Below are 26,845 nucleotides of genomic sequence, written 5' to 3' on the forward strand. Positions count from 1 at the left end.
CTGGCCTTGCTCAGATGTCACAGAGCTGCAGGACAGCCCTGTCCCCGCAGTGCCCTGGTGCTGGGGAGCTGTGGGGTGCAGGGGCAGAGCTGGGACACACCGCCCGCCTCTGCTGCCTCTGCAGACCGTTGCAGCCACCATCCCGCTGCAGCCACCATCCCGCTGCAGCCACCGTCCCGCTGCGGCCACCGTCCCGCTGCGGCCACCGTCCCGCTGCAGCCACCGATCCACTGCAGCCACCGTCCCGCTGCAGCCACCGTCCCGCTGCAGCCACCGATCCGCTGCAGCCACCGATCCGCTGCAGCCACCGTCCCCCTGCAGCCACCGTCCCACTGCAGCCACCGATCCACTGCAGCCACCGATCCACTGCAGCCACTGTCCTGCTGCAGCCACCGATCCACTGCAGCCACCGTCCCGCTGCAGCCACCGATCCGCTGCAGCCACCGATCCGCTGCAGCCACCGATCCGCTGCAGCCACCGTCCCGCTGCAGCCACCGTCCCGCTGCAGCCACCGATCCGCTGCAGCCACCGTCCCGCTGCAGCCACCGTCCCGCTGCAGCCACCGATCCGCTGCAGCCACCGATCCACTGCAGCCACCGTCCCGCTGCAGCCACCATCCTGCTGCAGCCACCAACCCACTGCAGCAACCGACCTGCTGCTGCTGCAGCTCGCCATGCAGCAGCGGGGCTGCAGGTGTCCCTCGGAGAAAGTCACAGCTCCCAAACGAGCCCCTGGGTGAGACACCAGCATCAGGGACTTGTTGCTGCCCAGGTCCTGCTCCAGCTCGGGATTCCTTAGGGATGCAGAGCTGACGACCCTGAGGGCAGCAGCTGGTACCCCGCTGGGAAACACCACATGCGGTGGAAGGAGAGCTGCTGACAAAGCTGGGACAAGGGGCCTGTCCTCCCTGCAGCCGTGAGGGTGGCATTTCAGTCTCCAGGATTACTCCTTCCTTCTGGAAGACACAGATCTGCAAGCAGCACGGGGCAGGGGGGTTAATCAGGAGCTTCCCTCAGGCACCAGCAAACAGGAACAGAATTGCTGTCTGACACACAGAAACCATGTCAGAAGGGCAGGATTTGGTGTTGCGTCTCTCACCTGGCACAACCCTCTTCTGCCCTTGCAAGTAAAAGCAGTTAAATATGGCGAAGCTTTGTTCCCAAAGAGCTTTCGTCACAAGCGGACATATCCTCAGCCACTCGAGGTGGACGAAGCAGCCTGGGTTCCTTCATGTCGGGCCAGGGTGGGATCTGGTGTCCCTGCTTCACAGTTTGCCCGGGGGGCGAGGGTGGGAGGAAGAGCAGGACAAGAGGCTTTGTCCCTCTCCGCAGTTGACAGGAGGCGGCTGAGACCCCACCTGGAGATGGGCCACCTGCAAGGCCTTTGGGCGGCGCGGGACAGGCCCCAGGCAGGATACACAAGCCACCGAGGTGCTCTGCGAGTTCGCGCGTTGCAGGCTGTGTCGGCAGCGCGGCACGCGGCCAGGCTGGAGCGCGGCGCGTGCCGCCCACGGCCGCCCCCGATGCGCGGGGCTCAGCCCGCGGGCGCGTCCTGCGGCCGCCCCGGAGCTGCGGGGCTGAGCGCGCTGCCAGCGGCGGGGGCACGAGCCGGACCCCCGTGCCGCCGGGCACGCGGTCACAGCTGCTGCAGCAGGCAGAAGGCGGCGGCGGCCAGGGCCGTGTGCTGGCGGGACAGCAGCCGCGCGCCCAGGCCCGCGCAGCCCGGCCCGCGCAGCCGCGGCTCCGCAGCCTGCAGCAGCTGCCGGTACGTGCCCACCACGTCCAGCAGCGCGGCGCCCAGCGCCCGCCGCCTCTGCCGGCACCGCGGGCAGTGCGACACCTGGAGCGAGGCCTCGGCCAGCTGCACCAGGTGCCCGAACGACGCCCTCAGCGCGCCCTGCAGCTCCCGCGGGGGCTGCTCGGTGCTCAGGAGCCCCTGGCAGCTGGACAGCAGGCGCCGGGAGGCCGTGCCGAGGGCGGCCTTGCTCTCGGCGCGCTGCTCTGCGCACTGCTCCTGCGGGTGGGTGGCTTGGTTCCCGGAGAGCGTCCCCACCGCCTCCTGGAGCTCCGCGGCGTAGCCCAGGAAGCAGGAGAGATCTGCAGGGCCCACCTGCGCCCGGCCGCGCAGCCAGCCGAGGGCTCGGGCGGGAGGGCCCCGCCGCGCCACGTCCCCGCAGCCCAGGGCGGCCCCGGGCAGGCTGCGGCGGCGCGGCGGCGCGGCGGTGAGCGGCCCCGGCAACGCGCGGCGCGTGGGGACGGGCGTTTCGCCTTCCCCCTGGTCGTCGGGCCGGTGGAAGCAGCTGATGTAGGACAGCCGGCAGCTGCACTTGTCCACCCCGAGCTGCGCTGGAGGCGGCTTCTTCTCTGCGGAAAAGCCCGAAGGCCCGGTCGTGATGGCGTCAGAAGGCTCATCCTCGAGGTTAAAGCAGAGGAAGGAGTGTTGTGGAGCCCCGTGGCCTCCCGCGCTCCTCCCTGACCAGCCCGAGGGAGCTGCGCCCGCGGAGGCGCGAAGCCCTGGAGGCGAGGCAGAGCCTTCTCCCGCCCCGGGAGCCCGTTCTGCGGGAAGCGGGCTCTGGACGGGCCGAGGCTGCTCCTCAGCCACATCTCCCGCCCCTGGTCCGGGCCGCCCCTCACCCACGCCACGGCCCACCAGCTCTGCCCCAACGGGGGGCCCGGCTGGGCATGTTTGTGTCTCCGTTCCGACAGCATCAGCCCCCAGGCACCCGCCGGTCTTCTGAGAGGCCGAGAGCTCTGGGGGGGTGTCTGCCCTTCCCTGAGACGGGCTGGGTGACGTGGGGTCTGTTCTGGCCCTGAGAGAGAGCCAGGAGAGCCGAGTGACAACGCCCGAAGTGCTGCTGCAATCTGTTAAGAGCTGGGCTGCATCTGGAAAACCCACGCGTGTTTTCTTGTGCGCTTTCCATAAGGCCTCCATGCTTATCGCTTGTCTGCTTCTTGCCTGTGACAAGGCGCTGTCGCTGCTGGCTTGTGCGCAGCTGTCAGAAGTGGCTTTTCTTTCCCTGCAGGGAGCTGGGACAGGCTCCGCACGCACTCCTTGCCCCCCGGCAGCGGCAACCGGCTCCTGCTCCTGGGCCACCTCACGGGGGGCGGCCGTGCGGGGGCCGCGGGCGGGCGGCAGCGACGCCTGTTCACCGGCAGGGCAGGGCAGCTCTTGGCCCGGGGACGGGGACGTGTCACCAGCCTCGTGCTGGGCTGTGGTCGCCTCCTCCAGAGCCACCCGGGCCAGCCCGCGGCTGGTGGCCACACGGCTCTCCCCACTTGCCCACTCAGCATCTGTCTTGGTGGAGGGACATTCCTGGGCAGCTCTGTTCTGTGCCCCGGGAAGGGACAGGAGCGGCGGGTGTGCAGCGAGTGCCGGCTGGGGGCCACCGCCTGCGCCCCCCTCCCCGTGCGGCTCACCCGGCACACGGACTGCTGAGATGGGGGAAACCACCGACTCGGTCACAGATTTAGTTTCCATGGCGTCAGGCTCCATTTCCACCAGGTCAGAGTACGGGCCCGTGTCTCCCTGTGCCCGCAGCCCCAGCTCCGCGTCCTCCCCGGTGTCCCCTGCGGACGGCGGAGCGGGTGGACGAGCCGAGCGCGGCGCTGGGGGCGGCCAGGAGCAGCGGTTCTGCACACAGCCGGGCAAACCCGACGGGAAGGTGACCTGCGAGGTGTAATCCGTTTGCAGGAAAGATCTCCTCTTCCTCAGGCTCCTGGCGCACGTCAGCTCCTTCTCCCGTCCGTGTTTCCCCCCTGCCGTCTGCCCCAGCACCAGGGTTTGCCCCGGGCTGTCACACCCGGGTTCCTCTCGGACACGGGAGCTGTCTGTGCCCTCCCGGGAGCTCGCGTTGTAGGCTGCTGGAGAGAAGAAGATGCGAGTCAGACAATAACCCCAGGCAGCAGAATATCATAGATATACTATCTATCTATGCACCTACACAGTGCGCCAGTGTGCTCCCAACACAAGTCCTGAAGTTGCAGACAGTGTTGGGCAACAAAGCCTGGCTCCCAAGTGCCAGAAAACATCTCTTATGAATAAGCCTCTACTTGGAATCAGCTATGTCAAGAGAAATGAAGAATCTGGGCCTGTGGCTGAAGGGCTGAAGTGCAGGATTAGTGACAAAGGGCGCTGGGTAGTCTCCCCCCTGGTTCTGACTGCAGGTACGGCTGTAATTCACAAGTTAAGTTGGGTGATGTTAGCAGCAGCTACAGAGAGCGCTGCCTGCACTGCACATCCATTAACATCTCATAGAAACATTACCAGAGATTCCCAGCTTGGATATTTAGGTGATAACATTTCCAGAGATTACAAGTGTGTGCCTGAAGGTGGTAATGTTACTGTGAACACTAAAGCCAAATTGTTCTAACTGCACAAAACAAATTTTTGAGGAGTTCAGCTAATGTTGAACTGACTGTTTCAGGGACAAGAATCCTCTCCTTTCTGAGAAAACACAGCTACCACGGAGCAGCTCAGCCGCAGGGCTCCTTGAACACTCACACAACACGGCCCTGGCCTGAGAATTGTTTTTCCACTCAGGGGTGAAAGGAACAATGACGTTTTCCAGCTGTCAGCTCTGCTCGGCTTGGAGGAAGACAGCGGAGCGAAGGCACTGCCCGACGGCAGGAACATTGGCCGCGGAGCTCCCCGTCCGTGCAAGGACACCCGTCCTTCGTGTTCTGTCTCTGGGACTCCCCACTTCTCATCACTGGGGGACTGGACTAGGTGATCTTTTGAAGTCCCTTCCAATCCCAAACATCCTGTGATACTGAAGATTCAGCCTACGTGGAGGGATGCACAGAACCTACTCATGCAGCATGTTGGCTCCAGCACCAGGCAGAGCCACACGTCAGTAATCTGGATGTCCTGCAGGAACCCGAGCACGTTCCAGCATGCCAAATTCATTTGAAAAACAGCTTTTTTTTCTGGGATTCAGTGCTTGGATGTGATGACAGATGCCCCTGCAGAGCTGCAGCTCTGACCGCTGCACACATCCAGAGTATATCTGCTGTGGCGCTTGCTCTCGATCCCCAGCCCAACTAGCGCCAGTTCGGCTCAGGTTCCGTGGGAGGGAACGGCCTGAGCTGCAGCCACACCAAGGACTCATGTTCGGAGACCCACGGGGAAGCAGAATGGCACCTGAACCCCCATCGGTTGTGGGTGCAGGGGGTCTCATGCAGACCTTTCCCACCGTGTGCGATTTGATCATGAGCCGTCCACTTTACTCCATAAATGAGTCAGCCTGAGTGAGCCACTGTGAGCTCTCTGATGAGTAACTGGCTGTATGGCGACGGTTCTACTACTCACTGATCAGTGGATGAGCCCTATTTAAGTTTCATATCAGTCATTTAGCTTCAGTAAATGTGTACTGAATAGAATGAATCACCTGGTATTATAAAGCTGTGTGATTTTTAATACACTCTCTGCTTCGCGTTACTCAGTAAGCTGCATTTGCTGAAATCTTAAGCTGCAAAGTTCTGCTCGGATGTACCAAAAGCAGATACAGACTACACCGAACACCTGCGAGATCAGGGCTGGTTTTACTGTGCTGGGAAGAACAGAATTGAGTGGGGAGAAAGTGGCAATGTCAACACTGACACAAAGACACGACGGACACGTCAGACGGGCTGTTCCGCGCCTTGCTGAGAGAAGGATCCGGTCAGTCGCACAGCAGCTCCGGCACTGCGGACTGTGAACAGCATCTACAGTGCAACAGAACAAAGGCCCGTCTGAGATCCCTGAAAAAGATCCAGTGAGGAGCAAGAGGAGCCCAGACTCAACTATTGCTATTGCACTGAATCACGGTGTGATTGAGCCGTAAAGATGTAAAAATTGATGGTTTTCTGTGCTTGACCTCTGCACAGGCATCCAGCTCCAGCCAGCCCTCCTGCTATTCTGCTCCGTTAAATTAGTGATTTCTACGAACTCTGATGCCTGAGAATTTGCTGTGTGAGTCCTGGGATGCAGACTTCAGAGCACACAGACCCCTGGAGGGAAAGTGAGCAGGATTCGGCTCGGTGTACTTCCCCCATGCAGTAAATAACAGAGGGAACCTGCCACCGAACTCTTTTGAGTCATGCTTTTCTGAGTGACCCGAGCACTGTTCTGCAGCAAGCACAACGCAATCACTGCCCGCGACACTGCCGAAGAGCGGCTTATGGAGAACGGCTGTTCAAACGTGCTTCAGAAATCCCGGGAGAACTAAGGAGAGCTGAAAGATGGTTCCTCCAGGAAGAGTGTCACGGGAATGGAGCGGGGTGGCAGGGAGGTGACCGCGGTCCTGGTGAGGGTTTACCTGCCCGCGCCTCCGGAGGGCTCAGCCTGTCCGCAGCATCGTAGAACTCCTCCTCGGAGCTGGTGTCACCAAAGCCTGGGGGCGGCTCCAGGGTGAGCTCGCTCCCCTCTGCTGTCCCCTCTGCTGTCCCCTCTGCTGTCCCCTCTGCTGTCCGCTCTGCTCCACAGGGTGAACCTTCCTGGGCAGACAGGTCTCTCCAAGGGCTCTTTTGGGGGCTGTGGCTGGTGTTGCTCCTCTCCACGCTTTCCGCAGGGGATGTGCTGTAGCACAGGCTGTAATAGCCCATGGTGTTTCCCTCAGACAGCTTGGTCCCCAGCGCACATGCGCTGATGTCCTCCTGTCTCTGCTCGGAGGGGTCGTCGTGCCCAGGCTCCTCCGCAAGTGGCACCTGCAAGAAACAGAAGTAGTCCCTGGGTCCTGCTCCGCTGCAGCCTCCTGCAGCGCGAACCGGGAGGAAGCTCTTGTCTGAGCTGCTCATCTCCTGCACTGTTGGCATGTAGAAATGGAACAGCTCTGGCCTGGAGGAAGAGCAAGCTTCCAGCTCATCCTCCTCCAGCGCATCCATAGAGTCGCTGGAGCCACTTGTCTTAAACCCGCGGCTCTCGGTGTTGGCTGAGTCCGAAGCCTCGGATGTGCTGTCTGTTGCATTGTCGCCCCCATCGCACGGGTCGCCCCCCGGGGGTCGTTCCTTTCCGCGGTCCTTGTCTGGGCTGCGGGGCTCCCCCAGCACCTCGCACGCGGCTCGGGCGCCGCCGGGCGCTGCAGCCGCGGCCGGGCCCTGCTCCGAGCAGTCCAGCTCCCACGAGTCTTCAGAGTCACTGCACGTGCGGGACTCGTACCCTGCGATTTAAACACATCTGTCAGCCCGTCCTTTGTGGTGGCAGAGGAACAGCACGACGAGGGTTATGAACAGCACCATGAGGGTTATGAACAGCACCATGAGGGTTATGAACAGAACCATGAGGGTTATGAACAGAACCATGAGGGTTATGAACAGAACCATGAGGGTTATGAACAGCACAACAAGGGTTATGAACAGCACCACGCGGGTTATGAACAGCACAATGAGGGTTATGAACAGAACCATGAGGGTTATGAACAGCATGAGGGTTATGAACAGCACAACAAGGGTTATGAACAGCACCACGCGGGTTATGAACAGCACAACAAGGGTTATGAACAGCACCACGCGGGTTATGAACAGCACAGTGAGGGTTATGAACAGCACAATGAGGATTATGAACAGCACAATGAGGGTTATGAACCGCACGAGGGTTATGAACAGCATGACGAGGGTTATGAACAGCACAATGAGGGTTATGAACAGCACGACGAGGGTTATAAACAGCACGAGGGTTATGAACAGCACGACAAGGGTTATGAACTTGTCCGCACAGCAAGGGCTGCAGCACAGAGAGCTCTGCCCATTTGCCCATCAGCAACACGGGGAGGATGCGATCTGAGCTGCAGGGCCACAACCTCTCGGCGCAGGCTGTGTCCCCGCCGCTGCTTTGCCTGGTTCCGCTGCAGAGCAGGAGCAGAGGGAGCTGCAGAACAGCAGCCACGTAACTCGCTGCCTAGAGCCTCATCTGCAGCCCCTGTGGTGCGGAGTTGCCCTGACAAGGGACAGGACAGCGGCAAAGAGCTCCTCCTGCTCCTGCCAGCAGAGGGGACGTTTTCTGGTGGTAAACGAGCACAAGCGCTCAGTGACACATTCGGCATGTCGATGACAGGCACTCGGCCTTCGCTTCTTGGGAAAGCTGAAATTGCGGCTGCTCTTGCCCTGCCCAACACATCTGGAATGAGGGAAACCTGGCACTGCCCGCGCCAATAACTGGCAGATGCCACTGCACACTCTTGGGCTGCTGTTCCGACACCATTCCCAGGAGGGAACAGCACCTCTAGTGCTGGAGGATACACACACTTTCGCCCCATATTTTGGCAAATAAAATGGCTATTTTTGGTTTTTCAAACCTTCTTCAGCTGACACACGGTGCAGTTGCTGTTTTTTCTCTCCCCAGGTAAATATGGAGACGTTTGCATTCACAAACAGTCTGTAATAGCCAATGATGAGGCAGACAAGATCTTTTGCACTGTTTGATTCCAGCAGCAGAGTCAGCAGCTTTTTTTTCGATGGGGGGACAAAGGGGGAAGAAAACAGTAAAAACAGGTTAGTGTAGACAAATATTGCTTGTAACACGATCTGCGGGAGCATGCTGCACGCTGCAGAGGCATTCCCGCTCCCCCGAGCACCACTGCAGAGCACTCTGCTCCTGCCTGACGCACACAGAAAGAAGATGAACTCTTCTCCTCACATTTTGTTTCTTTGGTAGGTCTCACTGATGGGAGTACAGCAGCAAGAATCACTTCAGTCATTTCACATTCTTCCTACAAGCTTTCCCTTCTGAGTCTGCTCTAAGCCCTTTGTATTGATAACACCATCAGATAAATGTCAAATTTTGACTGTTTTTCAGGCTGGTGAGGGGCTGGAGCACAAGTGTGATGGAGACTGAGGGAGCTGGGGGTTCAGCTGGAGAACAGGAGCTGAGGGGAGACCTTCTGATCTCTGAGCTGCCTGAAAGGAGCTTGGAGCCAGGGGGGTCGGGCTCTGCTCCCCAGGAACAAGCGCCAGGAGCAGAGGAAACGGCCTCAAGTTGCCCAGGGGAGGTTGAGGTTGGATGTGGGAACAATTTCTTCCCCAAAGGGCTGTGGGGCATTGAACAGGCTGCCCAGGGCACTGCTGGAGTCACCAGCCCTGGAGGGCTGGACAGACGGACATGAGGTTCTCAGGACATGGGGCAGGGACAGGGGTGGGGGAACGTGCGGACTCGGTGATCTTGAGGGGCTTTTCCAACCAAAATGGTTCTGTGATTCTATTAACATGAAAAGAATGGATGGTGTGAACAACTCCGGCTCGGCCTGCAGCCCTGGCACAGCCCCGCTGGCCGCCGCGGGAGCTCCGCTCACCTTCAGGTCCTGCAGGTAGATCTTCACCATGCTCACTTTTTCAGACTCCTCTGCCAGCTCCAGCCTGCTGATGTTTGCAAACTCTGCCAGGCTGGTCACAATGTTGAGCTTATTATTGATGATCTGGCTCACCCCGTACCTGGCACCCACCAGCAGGGCGACGTACGATTCTCTGTCCTGTAGCTGTAGGGAAAGAGGTTAAACCTGTAGCCAAAATCTGCACGGGAGCCCACTTGCCTCTGCTGGGCAGGGAACTCCTCAGCCAGCCCATCCTGTGTGGCATCTCTTTAGGTCCACAGTTCGGTACAGATCCACATGGGGACAGGTGAAACAGTCCAACCCAACCCAGCCCAACACATAAACCAAAGTGTGGCTGATATATTTTCAAGAGTTTTTGACACACACCCTCACATCTCTTAAGTACTTTATGACATACAAAATACAGACTGAGCTCATCTGAAGAGCAAGAGTCACAACTTTCAATAGAAAAAATATGCATAATTATTGTGTATGCTGGTATGTTATTCACTTCGGTGGAATGGTGCTGAGTTAACCTAGCACGGTCCCTTGTCAATATTTATCACGATGTCCCAGGACAGGGAAAGGTGGTGTGACTGGAGGTGGCTCAAACAGCATCGCTGGAGCTAATGTCACGTTTTCTACGAGCACCAAAGCAAAGACAGGGAAGGAGACTCAGTAAGAGGTTGCTAGTCTTACAGCAACGACCAATTTATAAACATATTTAAACATTTCTGCTTTAGATAGGGTCTGCTTTGGTTAAGACATGACCTTGCATGTGAAGAACAAGGGTTAAAACTGCTTCTTGTGCCCTGTCTTTGCAGTTTTTGTCCGAGCACACTGCTGTAAGAGATGCACAAAGCAAGGCAAAACAACAGTGTGCCAAAAGCCCAGCACATAAACTAACAGCACTTGTACCATCAGCGTGGCATTGAAGATCCTCCCGTTGTACATCTTCAGGTCTCCCAGTATTTGCAGGTAGCTCAGGCGCACTTGGACGGCTGCGAGCGTGTGCTTCGTTTTGCAAGAGAAGAAAGACCATTTAGAAACATGACAGATGAACAAGGTTTTCCAGGTGGTCTGCAGGCTAGAAGAGGTTCTTTTCATGCAGGACATAGTGTTAGAACAACACATGTAGCTCGGCCTGGACAGGCAGCACCTCTGTGCAGGACCAGCCCAAATCACCGCGTTTGCCACCTGGCAACCCCACAGCAAACCGCAACAGAACACCCTACACAGGGAACGGGGGTGCGTGCACAGCACGGGTGACAAGAGGAAAAGAGAGGAGAACACCCCAAGTGAACAGAGAAGACCTGAGGAGCGGGGAGGGATGCTGCGGCGCCCGGCGGCACCTCAGCCGCGGGGACACACGGTACCTTCTGCCGGGGGTCCAGCAGCAGCTGGTTGCGCTTCATGTGGTAGCTGATGGCTTTCTTGATGTCCTTCCCTCTCATGTTTCGAAGCAAAGTCGGGGAGATGAAGTTCTCGATTCCCCAGTCCCTCCTGCCAGAGAGATGGGAAGGGGACAGGGGGTCCCGGCTGCGCTGCCCTGCGTGACACGGGCCGTGCGGGGCAGGGACGGGCTGCGAGCCCCGGGTGTTGCCGCTCCTCCGCACCGCAGCACCGCAGCACCACAGCCCCGCAGCATCGCGGCACCGCGTCACCTCAACACAGCAGCACCGCAGCACCGCAGCACCACAGTACCGCAGCCCCGCAGCACCGCAACACAGCAGCACTGCAGCACCGCAGCTCCGCAGCACAGCAGCACTGCAGCACCGCAGCACCGCAGCACCACAGTACCGCAGCACCGCGGCACCGCAGCACAGCAGCACCACAGCACTGCAACACAGCAGCACTGCAGCACTGCAGCACCGCGGCACCACAGCCCCGCAGCACCGCGGCACCGCGGCACCACAGCACCACAGTACTGCAGCCCCGCAGCACCGCAACACAGCAGCATTGCAGCACCACAGAACAGCAGCACCACAGCACCAGAGCACCGCAGCACAGCAGCACTGCAGCACCACAGCACCGCAGCACCGCAGCACAGCAGCGCCGCAGTGCCGCAGCACCGCCGCGCTCACACCGACCTTGCTGTGCGCCTGCTGCCAGGGCAGGATGTGGGGCTGGAGGAACACGCGCTTTCATGCAGAATGCCTGTTTTCACATGGTTATAGAGGAGACAATCTACAAGCTTAGTCAGTATAATGGCCCCAATCTGTCCTGCCACCCAGAGGACGAAGAGTCTGTCTCTACATTCACTTTACTTTGGTTACAGGATGATGACATTTTAACGTCTCCAGTTCCCTAGACGCCCAAATGCACTGTCAGTTGTGCTGGAGAGTTTACTCAGCCCCAGCACTAAATACCCAGGCATTAAGATCGCTGCTGTTGTCTGCAGTCGCGTCCCCCTGTCCGCCAGCTGCCCGTGGCCGGCACGTCGGGCTGCACGCGAGGGGCTGCGCGGGGGCTCAGCACCGCCACCACACTCAGGTCTGTTGCCTAACGACTGGCTCGCCGCAGGCTCTCAAAGCAGGGCTGCTCCCCAGGGCAGGTCCAGCAGCGCTGGCACGCAGCGCAGCGCACACGCGGCCCGTGAAAGCGCTTCCCTGCATTTTTTACCCGATCCTGTCGCTTCACAGGACCTGTCACTAATATTGAAATGAGACATTTCTGGTATAATTCTGGTGGATGAAGAGATGTAAAGTACTGGCTGTGCAAAGCTGGTGATCATCCTCTCTCTCAGCTACGACACGCGAGTCTCCCTGTGCTGGCAGGAGCCGCCTGCGCAGCCGTAACTGTGTGAGGGATTTGCAGTTTCATGTCCCTGCTCCAGCCACAGATCAGAACCTCCCTCTGCCGGGGACATGCCCAGATGGTACGTGGCCCACGTTATTTAAGCAGCTCAGCAGGTTAAAGACAGGGCGGCTCGTGAAGCCACCTTGGCCTAAAACGATTGGCACAACTGAGGGCCTGTGATCTCTTTGGGCCAGAGACAGCCTCCTATCCAGAGCTAAACATCAGGCAAACACAGACCTGACGCCACTTTTAGTTTCTTCACCCAGGCTTATTCACCCCATAACACAAGACATGTTGGAACTTACTCAATGTATTTGAACGACACTTTCTGCGGCTGAGCACAGGCATAGATCCTCTCCTGTATGTGCAGGGCAGCCAGACGTAACGCCACGCTGCACTTCATCTCCACGGCAAACCGCTCCTGCAGCACGTCGCTGCAGCTCTGGAACAGACAGAGCTGAGTTAGCGTGGCGACGGAGTCACAAAGAAGTCAGGATAAGACCTCCGACATGACGACCATGCGGCAAATAGAGGGAGCCACCCAGCTCGCTTCAATCTCATTCTGTCAAAAAGCCAAGCACACAAGTCGATTCCAGAGCTTAAAGCAAGTTGAAGCCAAGTGCTCTGTTCTTAAGTGCTCCGCATTTCGCATTAATATAACTGAAGTACGCTTTGTTTGAAAGCGGAAAGGAGAACTGGGTGAAAAGAGAACCTGAAGCATGGAACGCCTCGATCTCACCTGCAGGTAGAGGTATTCGAAGGCAACCGGGTCTTCCTGCAGCAGGTCTAAGGGATCCTTCGGTACAAAGCAAACTCTGAAGAGGCACCGGTAGTCGTGAGATTCTCTCTTTTGGACCACCTGCAACAGACAAGCAGCACCATGACACAGCAGCCGCTGTGGCCCCCTTCGAAACGCACGTGAGCTTGTGTGAACGCACAGAGATCGTGTAAAGCTCCTGGCAAGGGACGGCTGCAGATCAGCCGCTGTCCTTAGCAAACACAAGGAGACATTGCTGGTGTTTGCAGTTTTATCTTGATTCTTGTTCTGGTTTTTGCTTCTCCCTGTGGCTGCTTGGAAGCCCTTTGACAGCAAAACTTCATTAAATACCCATTGATCTCACACACCTGCAGTGTGACCAGGACAGAGTCTTCAAGGCCGTACAATAATGAGAGAGGAAGGGGCAAGCTTCTCTGCCTCTAAGTTCAGTCATAAGATACAGCAGCCCTAAACAGACACTTGGATCATCCTCATAATGCCAGTACAGCGTTAAGAACCAGGGGTTATGCATTAGCATAGTTTATTCTGGGTAAATCCCATACAGCCTCACCAAGTGAAACAAGGCAGAAATCCTCCGTGTCTGGACAGTGCCGGCTACCAAACCTCCCTGTGCCACAGGGCACCACCAAACCAAGGCAACAGCGCGGAGACGAGACCTCCAGGTAGGCAGCTTCTCACCAATCAGTCAGCCCAGAATTACTGGCAGATCAACAGGATTACTGACAGAGCCGACCTCATGTTGGCAGGACGTACACTTTTAACTCAGGGTATCGCCGAAGCGGCACGTGGCTGGGTTAACCCAGGGGCTGTAAACAGCAGGGTATGCAGTGATTTTAGGGCTAACAGCCCCCTGTGGACGGGGCTGCCTGGCAGGCCGCACAAAGCTCATCCCCAACGACTCGACACAGCACAAGCAATACCAGCCACGGGTATTGCTGTAGGGGGGAAATTCGTGCAGTCAAAGCTCAGTTAGGGTTGAAGGAGGCCAGTACTGTGAGAGGCAATAAAAACGACTTTAAAAAATATGTTAATAGCAAAAGGCAAGCCAGAAATAACATTGGCCCATTATTTGAAGATCATAGTCACCTCACAAACAAGGACACAGACAAAGTAGAGATGTTTAATGCTTTCTTCACCTCAGTCTTCAACACTGATGATGGGCTCTGGGCCCCAGAGCCCTTGGGTAGAGATCATGGCTGTGAGACTGACAAACTGCCAGCCAGTCCTGAACCTGTGTGGGATGTGATGCTCCAGCTGGATCCCTACAGGCGCAGAACAACAAAGATGATGGAGTGGAGCATCTCCCGTGTGAGGAAAGGCTGAGGGAGCTGGGGCTCTGGAGCTGGACAAGAGGACACTGAGGGGGGACTCATTGCTGGGGATCAATATGGAAAGGGGCAGTGTCAGGAGGATGGAGCCAGGCTCTTCTGGTGACAACCAGGGACAGGACAAGGGGCAATGGGTGCAAACTGGAACACAAGAGGTTCCACTGAAAGAGGAGAACCAACTTGTTGGGGTGAGGGTGTCAGAGCCTGGCCCAGGCTGCCCAGGGGGTTGTGGAGTCTCCTTCTGTGCAGACATTCCAACCCGCCTGGACACCTTCCTGTGTAACCTCATCTGGGTGTTCCTGCTCCATGGGGGGATTGCACTGGATGAGCTTTACAGGGCCCTCCAAAACCCTGACACTCTGGGATTCTGCGATGGGCCCGATGGGATTTATCTGGGGGCACTTAAAGAGCTGTATGGTGTCACACCCAGACCTGTGGGTCCCTTCCCACTCAGGACACTCCATGATTCCATGACTCTACTCTGTGGGCTCTCTAAATGGACTGAGATGCTCCTGAAAGCGCCATTTCTCCAGGGGCTGTGGTTAATGCAGTGGTATCACATCCAACCGGCAGGGAGCAGAGGACAGCGCCTCTGGAGATGGAGCCAAGCTCTCTCGTGTGACACCTCACAGAACCACAGATGGTTTGTGTCGCAGGGCCCTCCCCAGCTCCCCATTCCCCTGCCATGACAGGGACATCTGCACCAGCTCAGGGTGCTCAGAGCCCGTCCAGCCTGGCCTGGGGTGTCTCCAGGGACAGTTCATCCCCAGCTCTCTTGGCACCTCCATGGCCACATTCACCGGCGCTGGTGCCCCCGCACAGCCGCGGGACACGCGGGGCTCTCCTCACCTGCTCGATCAGCTCCTCCTCGTGCAGCAGGTGGATCTTGGCCACGTTGTACTGCTCCTCCAGAGCCAGGGCGAAGTGCAGGATGCTGCGGATGGAGAGCTTCTCCTTCAGGGTGAGAACGATGTCCTGGGAAGGGAGGGACAGGTCAGACAACGGGCGCAGCTGCTGAGCGCCGCTTGCACACCGTGTCGATGTGTGTGGTTCTGGCCGGCAGCTGTGTGGTCAGCGCTGGAACCACGGTGGCCAAACACTAAATTCCCTGCAGACAAGAACGTGCTTGGTGCTGCAACACTGAGCAAAGTTTTTAGAGGTCTCCAGGGCAGAGGAAGCCCGCGAGCTCCTCACAGCAGCGGCACGGGAGGTGTCCAGCTCTCCGGGACAGCGCGCACACCCCCAGACGCTGGCTGTGCTGTCCCAGCGGGGCGTCCCCGCACCCGCACAGCCTGCCGGCCGGTGACGGCACAGCGGTCACAGCCACCGTGTCCGCTGCTGCGGCTGGTGAGGAAGGGAGGCGAGGGAGCGGCGCGGCAAGCACAGAGAAGGGAGGACAGCATGGTCCAGCAGCGCAGGGCAAGGCGGGGAACCGCAGGCTGCGGTGGCCAGAGCGCGGTGAGACGCGAACCTCGGCGTGGAACGGGCACCAATGCAGTCCCCAGAGCTGCGCTACTGGGCTGCCTCACGCTGAACGTTCTGTCCTCACAGTTGTAGTGTGGCGGTGCCAAGCACGTTCTGTCCCCACCGGTGCAATGTTTGCTGTTAGCCGCTGCAGCTTCCCCGAACGCTGCGACACTTCTTGAAGAAACTACAGAGAACTGGGGAAAAACTCTTCTCACCATCAAAACACAAGGATTTGGGACCATGATTGTAAAAATCTCACCAAATTTGACTGAAGCTGGTGTTTCAGCTGCATGGAGAATTCTGTTGGAATACTAAGTGTCATGGAAATAACCAGGTTTAGTTTGGGCAAACAGAAAACGTTACGTAAGGCTTGAGTGAGTACGGGTTGAAGAGCCCCTCTGGCTCAGCCTGCAGGTGAGCATGGGTGCTGTGGCTCGTCTCAGTTTTCATCAGGGATCTCTCGAACACCAGAACTTGTGGGAACACCAAACTCTGGAAGCGTTTTGCCCGTCTGAGTGTTTCTGGCGGACGCTGGCGGGGGCCGCGCTCAGCCCCAGCGGGGAAGATCCGCACCGGGTCAGAGCTGGGCAACTCAAATCACACGTGAGGTGCCAATACGTCTTTTAGAAATCATGCCTTGCAGGTGGGCGCTCAGGTCTCTCCTCACAGCCCACCTCCCAGTTCCTGACTACCTTCTTGCTTTCTAAACTATGTCCTTCTCTGCCATTGAAGTCACAAGACTTGCAGAGACTGACCTGCATGAGACCACGACAGCGCTGTGAAGTTTGGATGAACTAAACAATAAACTCCCCCTTTCTGAGGAAAGTTTTCAGTGTTTTATAAATAAAACCTCTTTGCTTTTTCCCTTTCAGCGCGGTGTCTCCAGTCTGTCCATGGTGCATCTTTCCCACAGTAACTGCGCTGTTGCAGGACACCTGAACTCCTTTAAAGAAGTTGTGGCCTCCTATCACTGTGCACAGTCAAATCTTACTGATTCCAACATAAATATTGAGCAACTTTAAAGATCAGGTGAGAAAAACATGAGGTCTATAATGCGGCGATTATGGGAAGTGCCAGTTTAAAGGCTCTGGAAACAGCACCTTGTGTTTCGGAGGGAATGGTGGAAGTTTGTGATTCCCCAAGCGCAAGCGGCCCCGGCGGCAGCGCTGCCTTCCCCGCAGGGTCACTTCGTTTTCATGCGCTCAGCAGCGCAGACACGGGGCTGGAGCAAGGACGGGCGCTTTACGTAACGACTGGCAGGATGGTCTGTGCCGAGCCCACACGATATCCAGCCCAGGAGGCCTGTTCTCCCTCTCGGGATGCACAGCGTCACTGCACACCAAACCTGCCCTGCGCTCTGCGTGTCCGCAGCAGCAGTGTGCCAACGCCACTGCGCTGCGCCGCGCCGAGCTGGCGGCCTCTCCGCCAGGTCCTGCGGCTGCTGTGGAACCGGGCACTGAGCACAACCGAGGCGACCCAAAGCAGCCCTGCTCTGCAGGAAGGGCACGGGGAACGTGCTCAGCACCCGCGGGCAATGCATTCCCACCGGATGGCCCATACAACCAAGGGGCTGCAAGTTCCGCTGCATGCACCTCTGCTACCGCATTGAATTCAGGTAGTGGGATCAAAAGACAGACAACCAAGCATCGTTACCTTCACAGTCGTGCTCGTCTCGAACCTGAAAGCCTTCGTCTGTCCATTTTCCAAGTATACCTTGAGAACATTTGGCATGCAGAGAAGAGAATTCCCCTGCAAAACAAAAGCAACAGCGCTAGTCCTTGGATGCTAAGCCTCCGGGCAACAGGCTGCCCTGCTGACACAGCACGTCCTAGTATAAAGTAAAATCCTTCTCTGCTTTTGCAATCCCCTCCTGTGGCACCAGGCTTGTTCACCGATTGTGCTTCTGGCACGGAACAGGGTAAAGGGAGCACGACAAACCCATTTATGGCAGAACTCGAGCCAGTGCAACAGCTGCATGTGGCCCAGATGTGCCCGCTCAGACCCCGCACGGCACGGGAACGTCTGGCAGACATGAAAGCCAAGAGCCGCCCTGTGCTCCTCACCAGAGAGCTGTGACGTCCGTCAGAAAACAGCCCTTCCCAGCACCGCGCCAGGCAGCGCCAGCCCCGCGGACGCCTTTCCAGGGGCACTGGCCGTGGTTTCAACGCAAGAGCCACCCAAACGCGCCGTGACACCGCGGACCGATGCTGCGCACCGCAGCCAGGCTGCAGGATCCAGCTAAACGTGTGGTTGTACTAAGGTCTGTGACTCTGGGGCTTCCGAAGGAGGAGATGATGTCACCGTGGTTTCTTGAGATCGGTCTCAAATGTGTTAATCAAGGCAATGGCTCCCACAGCAAAAGCACCTCCGTTGGGTGCTCTGAGCGGGGTCTGGGGCTTGGCCTGTGTCCCTCTGGGGCCGTCCAGAGCTCCCAGCTCCACCCTGCTCCTTCATAGAGCTCACCTGCACCTGCCTTGTTTTCAGCCCCTTCTCGTTGTTCAGTGCTGAGAAGGTTTACTCCCCTCCTTGGGCTCACACTCAGCATATCTTGCTTATGTTCTTTGACCACTGCATTCCTCCAGTCTTAAATAGTTTATCATGACAGTCTCGAGTCTGAAAATGGCATTTCTAAGATCATCTCTCCTATGTTTCATTTGCTGTGGAACACCCTGTAAATCTCACAGACTTGGTCCCTCTTGACAGAGAACCCATATGCCCTGCAAGTACCACCAGAACAAACACAAACCCCTTCTGAATCTTGTTCCTCGTTCCTGCCTGCCCTGCTTTATGGGACTTAAGCTGTTCACGGTCACCACTGAGGAAACAGAGCGAGCGCTGCCGCTGTCACCAAACCCAGGCTCTGTAGCTCCTCCATGCCGAGGGGCGCACGCTCACCATGTCCGACAGGCCCCGGGTCCCCACCAGTGTCAACAACGTGACGCTGGTTTACACGTGGCAGCTCCCACAGCTGCAGGCTGTCACACCAGTGTAGGACAGCACACGGCAGAACTTGACATACATACAGAAACTCCTATACAAATTAAGTATCACCACTTTGCGGGTCAGATGCAATTAGCCGGCCAGAACACCCGGGTGGGAATTCTCTCCCTCTGCGCAGGCCCTAGTGGAGCACTGTGAATTAATTCTGAAAGGCTCTGCTGTGGCTTAAGCAGCAATATCCCTCCTGTTTTGTCTGAGACAAGGTCGATTTGCCGCATGTTATAGCTGCACCCACAGCTTCTAATAATACACTGACCGATGCTGACCTGAGGGACCTGTCTCCTGCACATCACTCGCTTATACGGAAATACATAATATGTTTGCAACAGAAAATGGAGGCTGGGTAGCATTGAGCCTTATTAACAATTTATGTCCCCAAACTGAAGTTTCAGGTTTCAGCCGCGGAAGGCAGCGTCTGGGCTTCTTCCAGTGGCCACAAAGACCACTTAGCAATGCTCCATTAAGAGGACAAGAGTAGCATATTTACTGAAACAGGAGGCTTTGCAGTTTCCAGGGCCATAATAACCATTTTGGCTGTCTTAACACGAGTCCGCTGGAAAGAGAGCGGCTCTAAATCACTCACGCAGAGCCCGTGCTGTCCGTGGTGAAGAGTGCTTTTCCAGAAACAGGTCATAAATATGCAACAAATGTATTTACTCTTCCTTTGTGCTAATATTTTACAGTTCAAAATAGGGTTCCTATCCAACTAGTGAAAAAGGAAGCAACCCCCCATTAATTTCACTTACCTTGATCTTCTCATTAAATGAAGGGCAAACTATATATTGATTGAGTGCCATTCTGCACTTGCAAATGTATGATTGACTTAGCGGAATGCTGACAGAGGCTTTACAGGAGCACAGTGTCCCCTCAGGAAACACCTTCCTGGGACCCTCAGGACCCTCCTCGCAGTCGCTCAGTGAACATCACAGACCCGAGACCCCACGTGCTGCCCAGCAGTGCCCAGCACACCCGGCTGGAACAGCCCGTGGGGGTCCCGGCAGACACCGAGCGACCCCCCGCTGTGAGGGTGGGGGGACACTGCTGGTCAGCTCAGGTCACAGAGCCCGGAGTGTCCGGGGCTGAAGGGCCCTGGAAAGCCCATCCAGTGCAATCCCCCCATGGAGCAGGAACACCCAGATGAGGTTACACAGGAAGGTGTCCAGGCGGGTTGGAATGTCTGCACAGAAGGAGACTCCACAACCCCCTGGGCAGCCTGGGCCAGGCTCTGACACCCTCACCCCAACAAGTTGCTTCTCCTCTTTCAGTGGAGCCTCCTGTGTTCCAGTTTGCACCCATTGCCCCTTGTCCTGTCCCTGGTTGTCACCAGAAGCGCCTGGCTCCATCCTCCTGACACTGCCCCTTTCCATATTGATCCCCAGGAATGAGTCCCCCCTCAGTGTCCTCTTGTCCAGCTCCAGAGCCCCAGCTCCCTCAGCCTTTCCTCACACGGGAGATGCTCCACTCCCTGCAGCATCTTGGTGGCTGCGCTGGACTCTCTGCAGCAGTTCCCTGTCCTGCTGGAGCTGAGGGGCCACAGCTGGACACAAGATTCCAGGTGTATTCCAGGTCAGCTGTTCCCACCACCCACCCCAGCTCTGTCTGCTGGGACCCCTCGCAGAGCGCGTCCCCCTCTCCCTGCCGAGCGCTCGGGGTCCGTGTCGCCGGTCCAGCGGGCTGCTGGCACCCACGCAGCTCTGTCCGCACGTCTGCCCGGGCGGGAAGAGGAAATCCCCACCAAGGGGGCTGTGCCTGCGCTGGGCCCGCAGAGCTCCGGACCGCAGGGGCGGAACAAGACACGGCCCGGGGCAGCAGCAGAATAGGGCCCGGCGCTGGTTCACCATCACTGCAAAGTGCAGGGAAGCAAGGCTGGGTCAGGCCCGAACAACCCAACAGAGCTAAGGAGCAGGGGACAGGAGCGAGGGGTTTTGTACACTGAGATTTTCCATTCCAAAGCAAAAAAGGAAAACTCAACAGAGTTAGAGACTCCAAACTGACCCCGGTCCATCCCAACCACACTGAGCTTAGTAAGTTACCTAGAAAGCAAAACAAAACGTGTAAGGGCTGTTCTCTCCAGGGAAGCTACAAGTGTTCTCACTGCTTGTCCCTCTGTGCTGCAGGCAGACCCACGTCCACCCAGCGCCTCTGCCACCAGAGCCACAAACCCCGCGACGAACTGAGCGCTCCCCAGTGAGCCACGACCTCGTTCCACGAGACCGGGCTGGCTCAGCTCGCAGACGGGCTGTTACGGAGGCAGCTGTGAACGCTCCGGAACCCTCTGCGAGGTATGAAACACAATGGGCTGTCATCCTGTCAGAAAACGTACGTCAAATTTAGCAGCAAAGCAACGTCACCGGTGCCAAACTCTGAGCGCAATGCTACCTGAACACTGCTGAAGGCCAGGAGGAGACACCCCCGCTGCTCTGGCAGCAAATGGACTTGTCATGGATTCACCTCTTATCTTTAGCGTTAGGATTTGTCGTGCCTAAACTTCAGCCTAGGTTTACTACAGCGTCTACCTAACGGTGAAAGGACAGGAGCAGTACATGCAGGTATTTTCTATCAGTGTAGGTGAGGAAAGGGAAGGCAGAGCCTCTGCGGCGCCGTCCCCGGTCAGCAGCGCGCGGGGGGAGCCGGGACCGAGCGCGCGGTGCCCGCGGGCCCGCTGCACCGACCTGCGAGTGTCCGTTCACCAGCACCTCCTCCGCAAAACGGACCTTCACGGGGTTGGTCTTCAGCCTTGCCCTCTTCTCCGCGGTCAGAAACGACGACTTGGGCCCGCCCTGGAAAAAACAACAGCACTGGGTGGGCAACTGTGTGGGTTGCAGCGCGGTGCGAGGGGGAGCGGTGGCAGCCCGTGGCGAGGCTGCTCACACCGCCCTGCCCCGCGCCGGAGCTGCAGGAGCCGTGAGGGGGCTCCAGGCTCACTACTGGCCTTTTTTGACCTATCTGAGCGGTGCTGCCGCCTGAACACAAACCGGCTTGTCCAACAAGGGCACACAGGTGCGACGCGTGCTGTACGCACTCCTCACTTCACTGCATGTTACCCATGTTTAGGTGCCTCCCCAGCTCCTGTGATACTGCAGAACGACTCTTAATCCACTAACAGCTGGCCTGCAGTGGAGCTGCACAGCGCTGCGAACCCCCGTACAGAGGGTCTTCCAGCCACAGACAAAACACTCAGTGTATCCCAAAGGCAGCCATGTATGCAACGACAGAATTATTTTGATTGAAGAAATCCTCAGGATCGTCAAGTCCAAACATTAACTCAACCCTGGCACTGACCCATGTCCCCGGGAACGTCATCTGCACATCTTCTAAACATTCCATAACTCCTATAACCTCCCTGGACAGCGACTCCATCACCGCCCTGGGCAGCACTTGGAGCTCACCTGGGGTTTCCAGAGCACACTCCCATATCACAAATGTTTACAAAAACAGCTAAAAAGCCACCTTGACCCCATTGCACTGCTGTCACACAGCCACGCTTCCATCACGACGCGAACGGCCAAGCTGACGTGAAGCACACGAGCCCAGGAACGGAGCCCTTGTGCCCCATGTGCTGCTGTCGCACAGCGCGGTGTCCCTCGGAATGGCAATGGGGTGCTGAGCACAGCCACGGGGTGTCCCTCAGGACAGCAATGGGGTGCTGAGCACAGCCACGGGGTGTCCCTCAGGACAGCAATGGGGTGCTGAGCACAGCCGCGGGGTGTCCCTCGGGACAGCAATGGGGTGCTCAGCACAGCGCCGTGTCCCCCAGGACAGCAATGGGGTGCTCAGCACAGCGCCGTGTCCCTCAGGACAGCAATGGGGTGCTCAGCACAGTGCCGTGTCCCTCAGGACAGCAATGGGGTGCTCAGCACAGCCGCGGGGCACAGCCGTCCCTGCAGCCGGCGGGTTCCTGCCCCGTTTGCTCCTCAGCGAGGGCCTGTGAAGCGCGTTCCAGATCCCAGGAGGCTTTTCCAGCCTCTTTCCCTCTGAAAGCCATCGCAGTCCCCCTTTCAGCCGGCGTTCGGTCTTGCATGGCTGCACCTTTCCTTGGTCTCCAGAGCCGTATCAAGCAGAGACTGACAGTGTTCTAGGCAAGGGAGATCAGACTCGTGAAAGGTGGAATCTGGTGTTCAGTGAGTTTGCTTAAAGTTTTTCTGGTTACTTTGGCTTTCTACACATCCATTGAATGCCAGCGCATGGGAACCTCTGGGCAGGAAAAATACATTGAAGAGATTTTCTCTTTACTGTACGTTTACCGAACGGCCCAGAAACCTCATGGCCTTAAGCCCGAGAGCTCGTCTGAAGGAATCATCATTCCTGTTTCTAGGAATAAATCAAAATTAAAAAACCTCCAAAGAAGCAAAAAGCACTCCGAGGTGTGGAAATCCCCCTAGGCCACTTCCATAAATCGCAAGAAGTCAAAAGCACACAAACCAAATCTCATCCTTGTTTTGCACCTCGGGTTTTACAAGTTCTGAAATCCACGTGGGCAAACACGTCATGTTGGCCTTATGGGGAATTTATTCCACAGGAATGACAATCAGCACCAACGTTTCACACTGAAATTTTGCTTCTGTTCCCAAAGTTGTGATCCACACCAGCTGCAAAGACACTGATGAGACCATCGGGCACCACAGACCTCGGCAGAGGGCGGGGTTGGGTAAATGATTCATGTTTAATGCACTCGCTGACGGCAGAAACAAATGAACACGCGGTTGGTGTGTGTGACGAACACCGGGAACCGCGAATGACGCGCACGCTCGGCGCGAGGAGCGACCCTCCGGGCGACAGCGCGCTGCGCTGGGACTGCTGCGCTTGTGCACTTGCGAAACTGCGTTAAGGGGACTTTCTGCCAATTTTTTGGTATAATTTTCTGGCAAGCTGGATAGCACCTCCCGGCCCCCGCGGAGACCCCGGGCGCTCACAGCCCCCAACGGAGCCCCCGTCCCCGGGGAGCCCGAGCTCCAGCGTCACCGCTGGTCCTCCCAAACCTCCCCAACGGCGTGAGAAAGCAGGGGACCCCCGCAGCTCCTGCGCAGCTCTGCTCGGGCCCTGTCACACCGCTCGGCCGCCCCCCTTCCCGCACCCCCTGCCCGCCGCGGCCGCCGGGAGGAGCGCTGGACAGCGGGCATTTACCGACGTGCAGCGCAGGACGGTCAGGAGGAGCTCGTCACCGGCCTCCCTGTAACAAGATGAGCAGTCAGACAGGACCGGAGCTGCCGGCATCGTCATCCCAGCACGGTGGCCTCCGCACCTCTCAGTTCTCTGCTGCCTTGTCCCCACATCTCCCAGCCCCCTGCCACCTTGTCCCTGTATCTCCCAGCTCCCTGCCACCTTGTCCCTGTACCTCCCAGTTCTCTGCCGCCTTGTCCCTGTATCTCCCGGTTCTCTGCCACCTTGTCCCTGTATCTCCCGGTTCTCTGCCACCTTGTCCCTGTATCTCCTGGTTCTCTGCCACCTTGTCCCTGTATCTCCCAGCTCTCTGCCGCCTTGTCCCTGTATCTCCCAGCTCTCTGCCACCTTGTCCCTGTACCTCCCAGTTCTCTGCCGCCTTGTCCCTGTATCTCCCAGCTCTCTGCCACCTTGTCCCTGTACCTCCCAGTTCTCTGCCGCCTTGTCCCTGTATCTCCCGGTTCTCTGCCGCCTTGTCCCTGTATCTCCCGGTTCTCTGCCACCTTGTCCCTGTATCTCCCGGTTCTCTGCCACCTTGTCCCTGTATCTCCCAGCTCTCTGCCGCCTTGTCCCCAGGGACCACGCAGGACACACCTGATGATGTCAGCCGCTTGTTCGACAGACAGGTTGTCCACGGCAGTCGAGTTTATCAGGAGGAGCTGGTCGCCCGGCTGCAGCTTCCCCTCGGCGGTGCTCCCTGCAGCGACCAGCACGGTGTTGTCAGGACAAAGCCGCCCCAGCAGACGTCCTCCCAGCGGGGACGCTCGCCCTGAGCACCCCCTTGCCCCAGCAACCACCTCTGGATGCCAAGATGAAAAGGGGCCAGAGGACCAGAGCCCTGGTGCCAGCTGGGACAGCACTGTCTGTCCCCATGCTGTCCTCTGGCCACCGAACCGCAGAAAATGGACCTGCTGCAGAGGGGCCAGAGCAGCCCCAGGAGTGACCCGAGGCTGGAACAGCTCTGCTGGGGACAGGTGACAGAGCTGGGCTGTTCAGCTGGAGAACAGAAGCTCCGGGACACCTTAGTGCACCTTTCAGTGCTTAAAAGGGGCCCATGAGAAAGATGGGACAGACTTTGATCAGGGCCTGTTGTGACAGGACAAGGGGTGATGGTTTAAACTAAAGGAGGGAGATTCAGGCCGGACATGAGGAAGGAATTGTTGTCCTGAGGGTGGTGAGAGCCTGTGCCAGGTACCCAGAGAGGTGGTGGATGAACCATCCCTGAGACACCCCAGGCCAGGCTGGACGGGCTCTGAGCACCCTGAGCTGGTGCAGATGTCCCTGTCATGGCAGGGGGGGCACTGGGGGGGTCTGAAGGTCCCTCCAATACAAACCACGTGTGGTTATATGAGGTGCCACAAGAGGCAGGGAGCTTGGTGCCTCGTAGCTTACATGAAAGGCAAAACACAGTTATCTGGAATTAAACATGGGGCTTTTGGCCACGGGCTCCCACAGCGAAGGACAGGGCTTGAAAGGACACGTTTCCTTGTGCTTCACTTTCAGTAAAACATTTATTCTTCCCGATTAGGATAAAAACATAACAGAAAACCTCCTTCCCCACCTCTTAGCCCCCAACACTGTCAGTTGTTATAATTTAGCCACATTTCACCTGGCAAGGAGCATAAAGAGAAAATGCAGCTGGAAAGCGCTGTGAAAGGACAGAGGGCACCCGTGGTGCCTCCATGCAGGACACGGGGCCGCGGGAGCGGTGGGGCCGGCACAGGACGCGGCCACAGGCGGCGGATGTCACCGCAGCCCCGCCGCGGCACAGCCTCTGTGCCTGTCACACACCCACAGGTAACGAGCAGGAGCTTTTGTGTACCCACCAAAACAATAAAGGTAAATAAAAAACAGATGTACGTTTTTGGATTCAAAACCCCCATGCCTTCTATAAAACCGGGAAATATCCCTCCGTTTATAGCTGGAAGAGTTGGTCTGCTTGACTTGAGCAGACTCCCACCTGGGCTGCCTGTGCCTCGCCACGATCCTCTGTGCTTACAGAGGATCGCCTCCGCCTAGAGATGATCTTCAACAACAGAACACTGGGACCGCTGCAGAATAGGGACCCCAGGTTAAATTCTTCCCGTCTTTCAGATGAAACACCAGAAGGAACGTTTCTCTGAAGCTGGTTTTTGCATCCTGACAGTCACCCAGGCCCGGGTGCAGCGGGGCTGCCACGCGCTTTGATTCACTCCACACGGTCAGAACTGGGCAGGTGCTCCAGAGCCGCGCACACCGCGGGAACACGGGCTTCACCCTTGGCATTGGGGGATCACACACCGAGCCTGAGAAACCCACCAACACCCGGCAGGGACGCATCCCGCGGCACAGCCCGGGTTCTCACACCGTGACTGCAGGAGGAGGAGATGGAGCTCACCTGCGGTGACGGATGCAATCGTGAGAGGAAGGTTCGGGCAGATCTCGAAGCCGTAGTGATGGAGGAGCAGGTCTTTGTACACCGTGACCGCGAGCTGGACGCGGCTGGCCGGCTGGCCGCTGCCGTCACCGGCGCCGTCTGCCGCCGGCACGCTGCCCCTGCGGGTTCATTAACACAGACCCTGAGAGAGCGAGCAGCTGCAGGCCAGGATCCCTCGGAAATGCAACAGTCTTGCCCTAAAAACATGGGCCGAAGGCACAGAAAGAGAAGTACGACCCCATCTTCAAGAAAAGCATATTTTGCATTGACCAGTATTGTATTTCTGCAGATGTGGCTCACAAAACCAAAACGGGTGAAAGCAGGAACATGTGTCCCCGGAAACCACGGGGGTGCTTAAAAACACTGTTTTATTCTAGGGACACACACATTTCCCAAGAACAGCTGAAACAACGAGTAAGATCTGCAAGCTGCGATTGCCCATTTGTGGGGAACGAGCTTGTGTCATCTCTGATCAAATGTGACAGACAGATGTTCCTTTCACAAATACAAGTTTACCTGGACGCACCGTCCCGAGAGCGATGAAGCCATTTCGCTACCATTTGCTCTATTCTGCATGCTCTGCGTGTCTGGATTAAGTTAGTCTCCAAATCTTCCAT

General features: G+C 57.5%; 1 protein-coding gene across 1 annotated transcript; it reads right to left on the reverse strand.

Moving 5' to 3' along the window:
• Positions 1–1,635: 1,635 nt before the first annotated feature.
• Positions 1,636–26,845, reverse strand: FRMPD1 (FERM and PDZ domain containing 1; the record flags this gene model as incomplete). The annotated part of the gene is made up of 15 exons (XM_080362175.1): positions 1,636–3,860; positions 6,296–7,135; positions 8,270–8,417; positions 9,263–9,445; positions 10,199–10,294; positions 10,657–10,783; positions 12,385–12,521; positions 12,819–12,938; positions 15,035–15,160; positions 17,306–17,401; positions 21,325–21,432; positions 23,777–23,822; positions 24,407–24,509; positions 26,190–26,347; positions 26,745–26,845. The coding sequence occupies 15 exons, from the start codon at positions 26,843–26,845 to the stop codon at positions 1,636–1,638; spliced, it is 4,614 nt and encodes a 1,537-aa protein (XP_080218301.1).

The sequence above is a fragment of the Nesoenas mayeri genome (genome assembly GCF_963082525.1).
Source record: "Nesoenas mayeri genome assembly, chromosome: Z".
Classification (NCBI taxonomy): Eukaryota; Metazoa; Chordata; class Aves; order Columbiformes; family Columbidae; genus Nesoenas; species Nesoenas mayeri.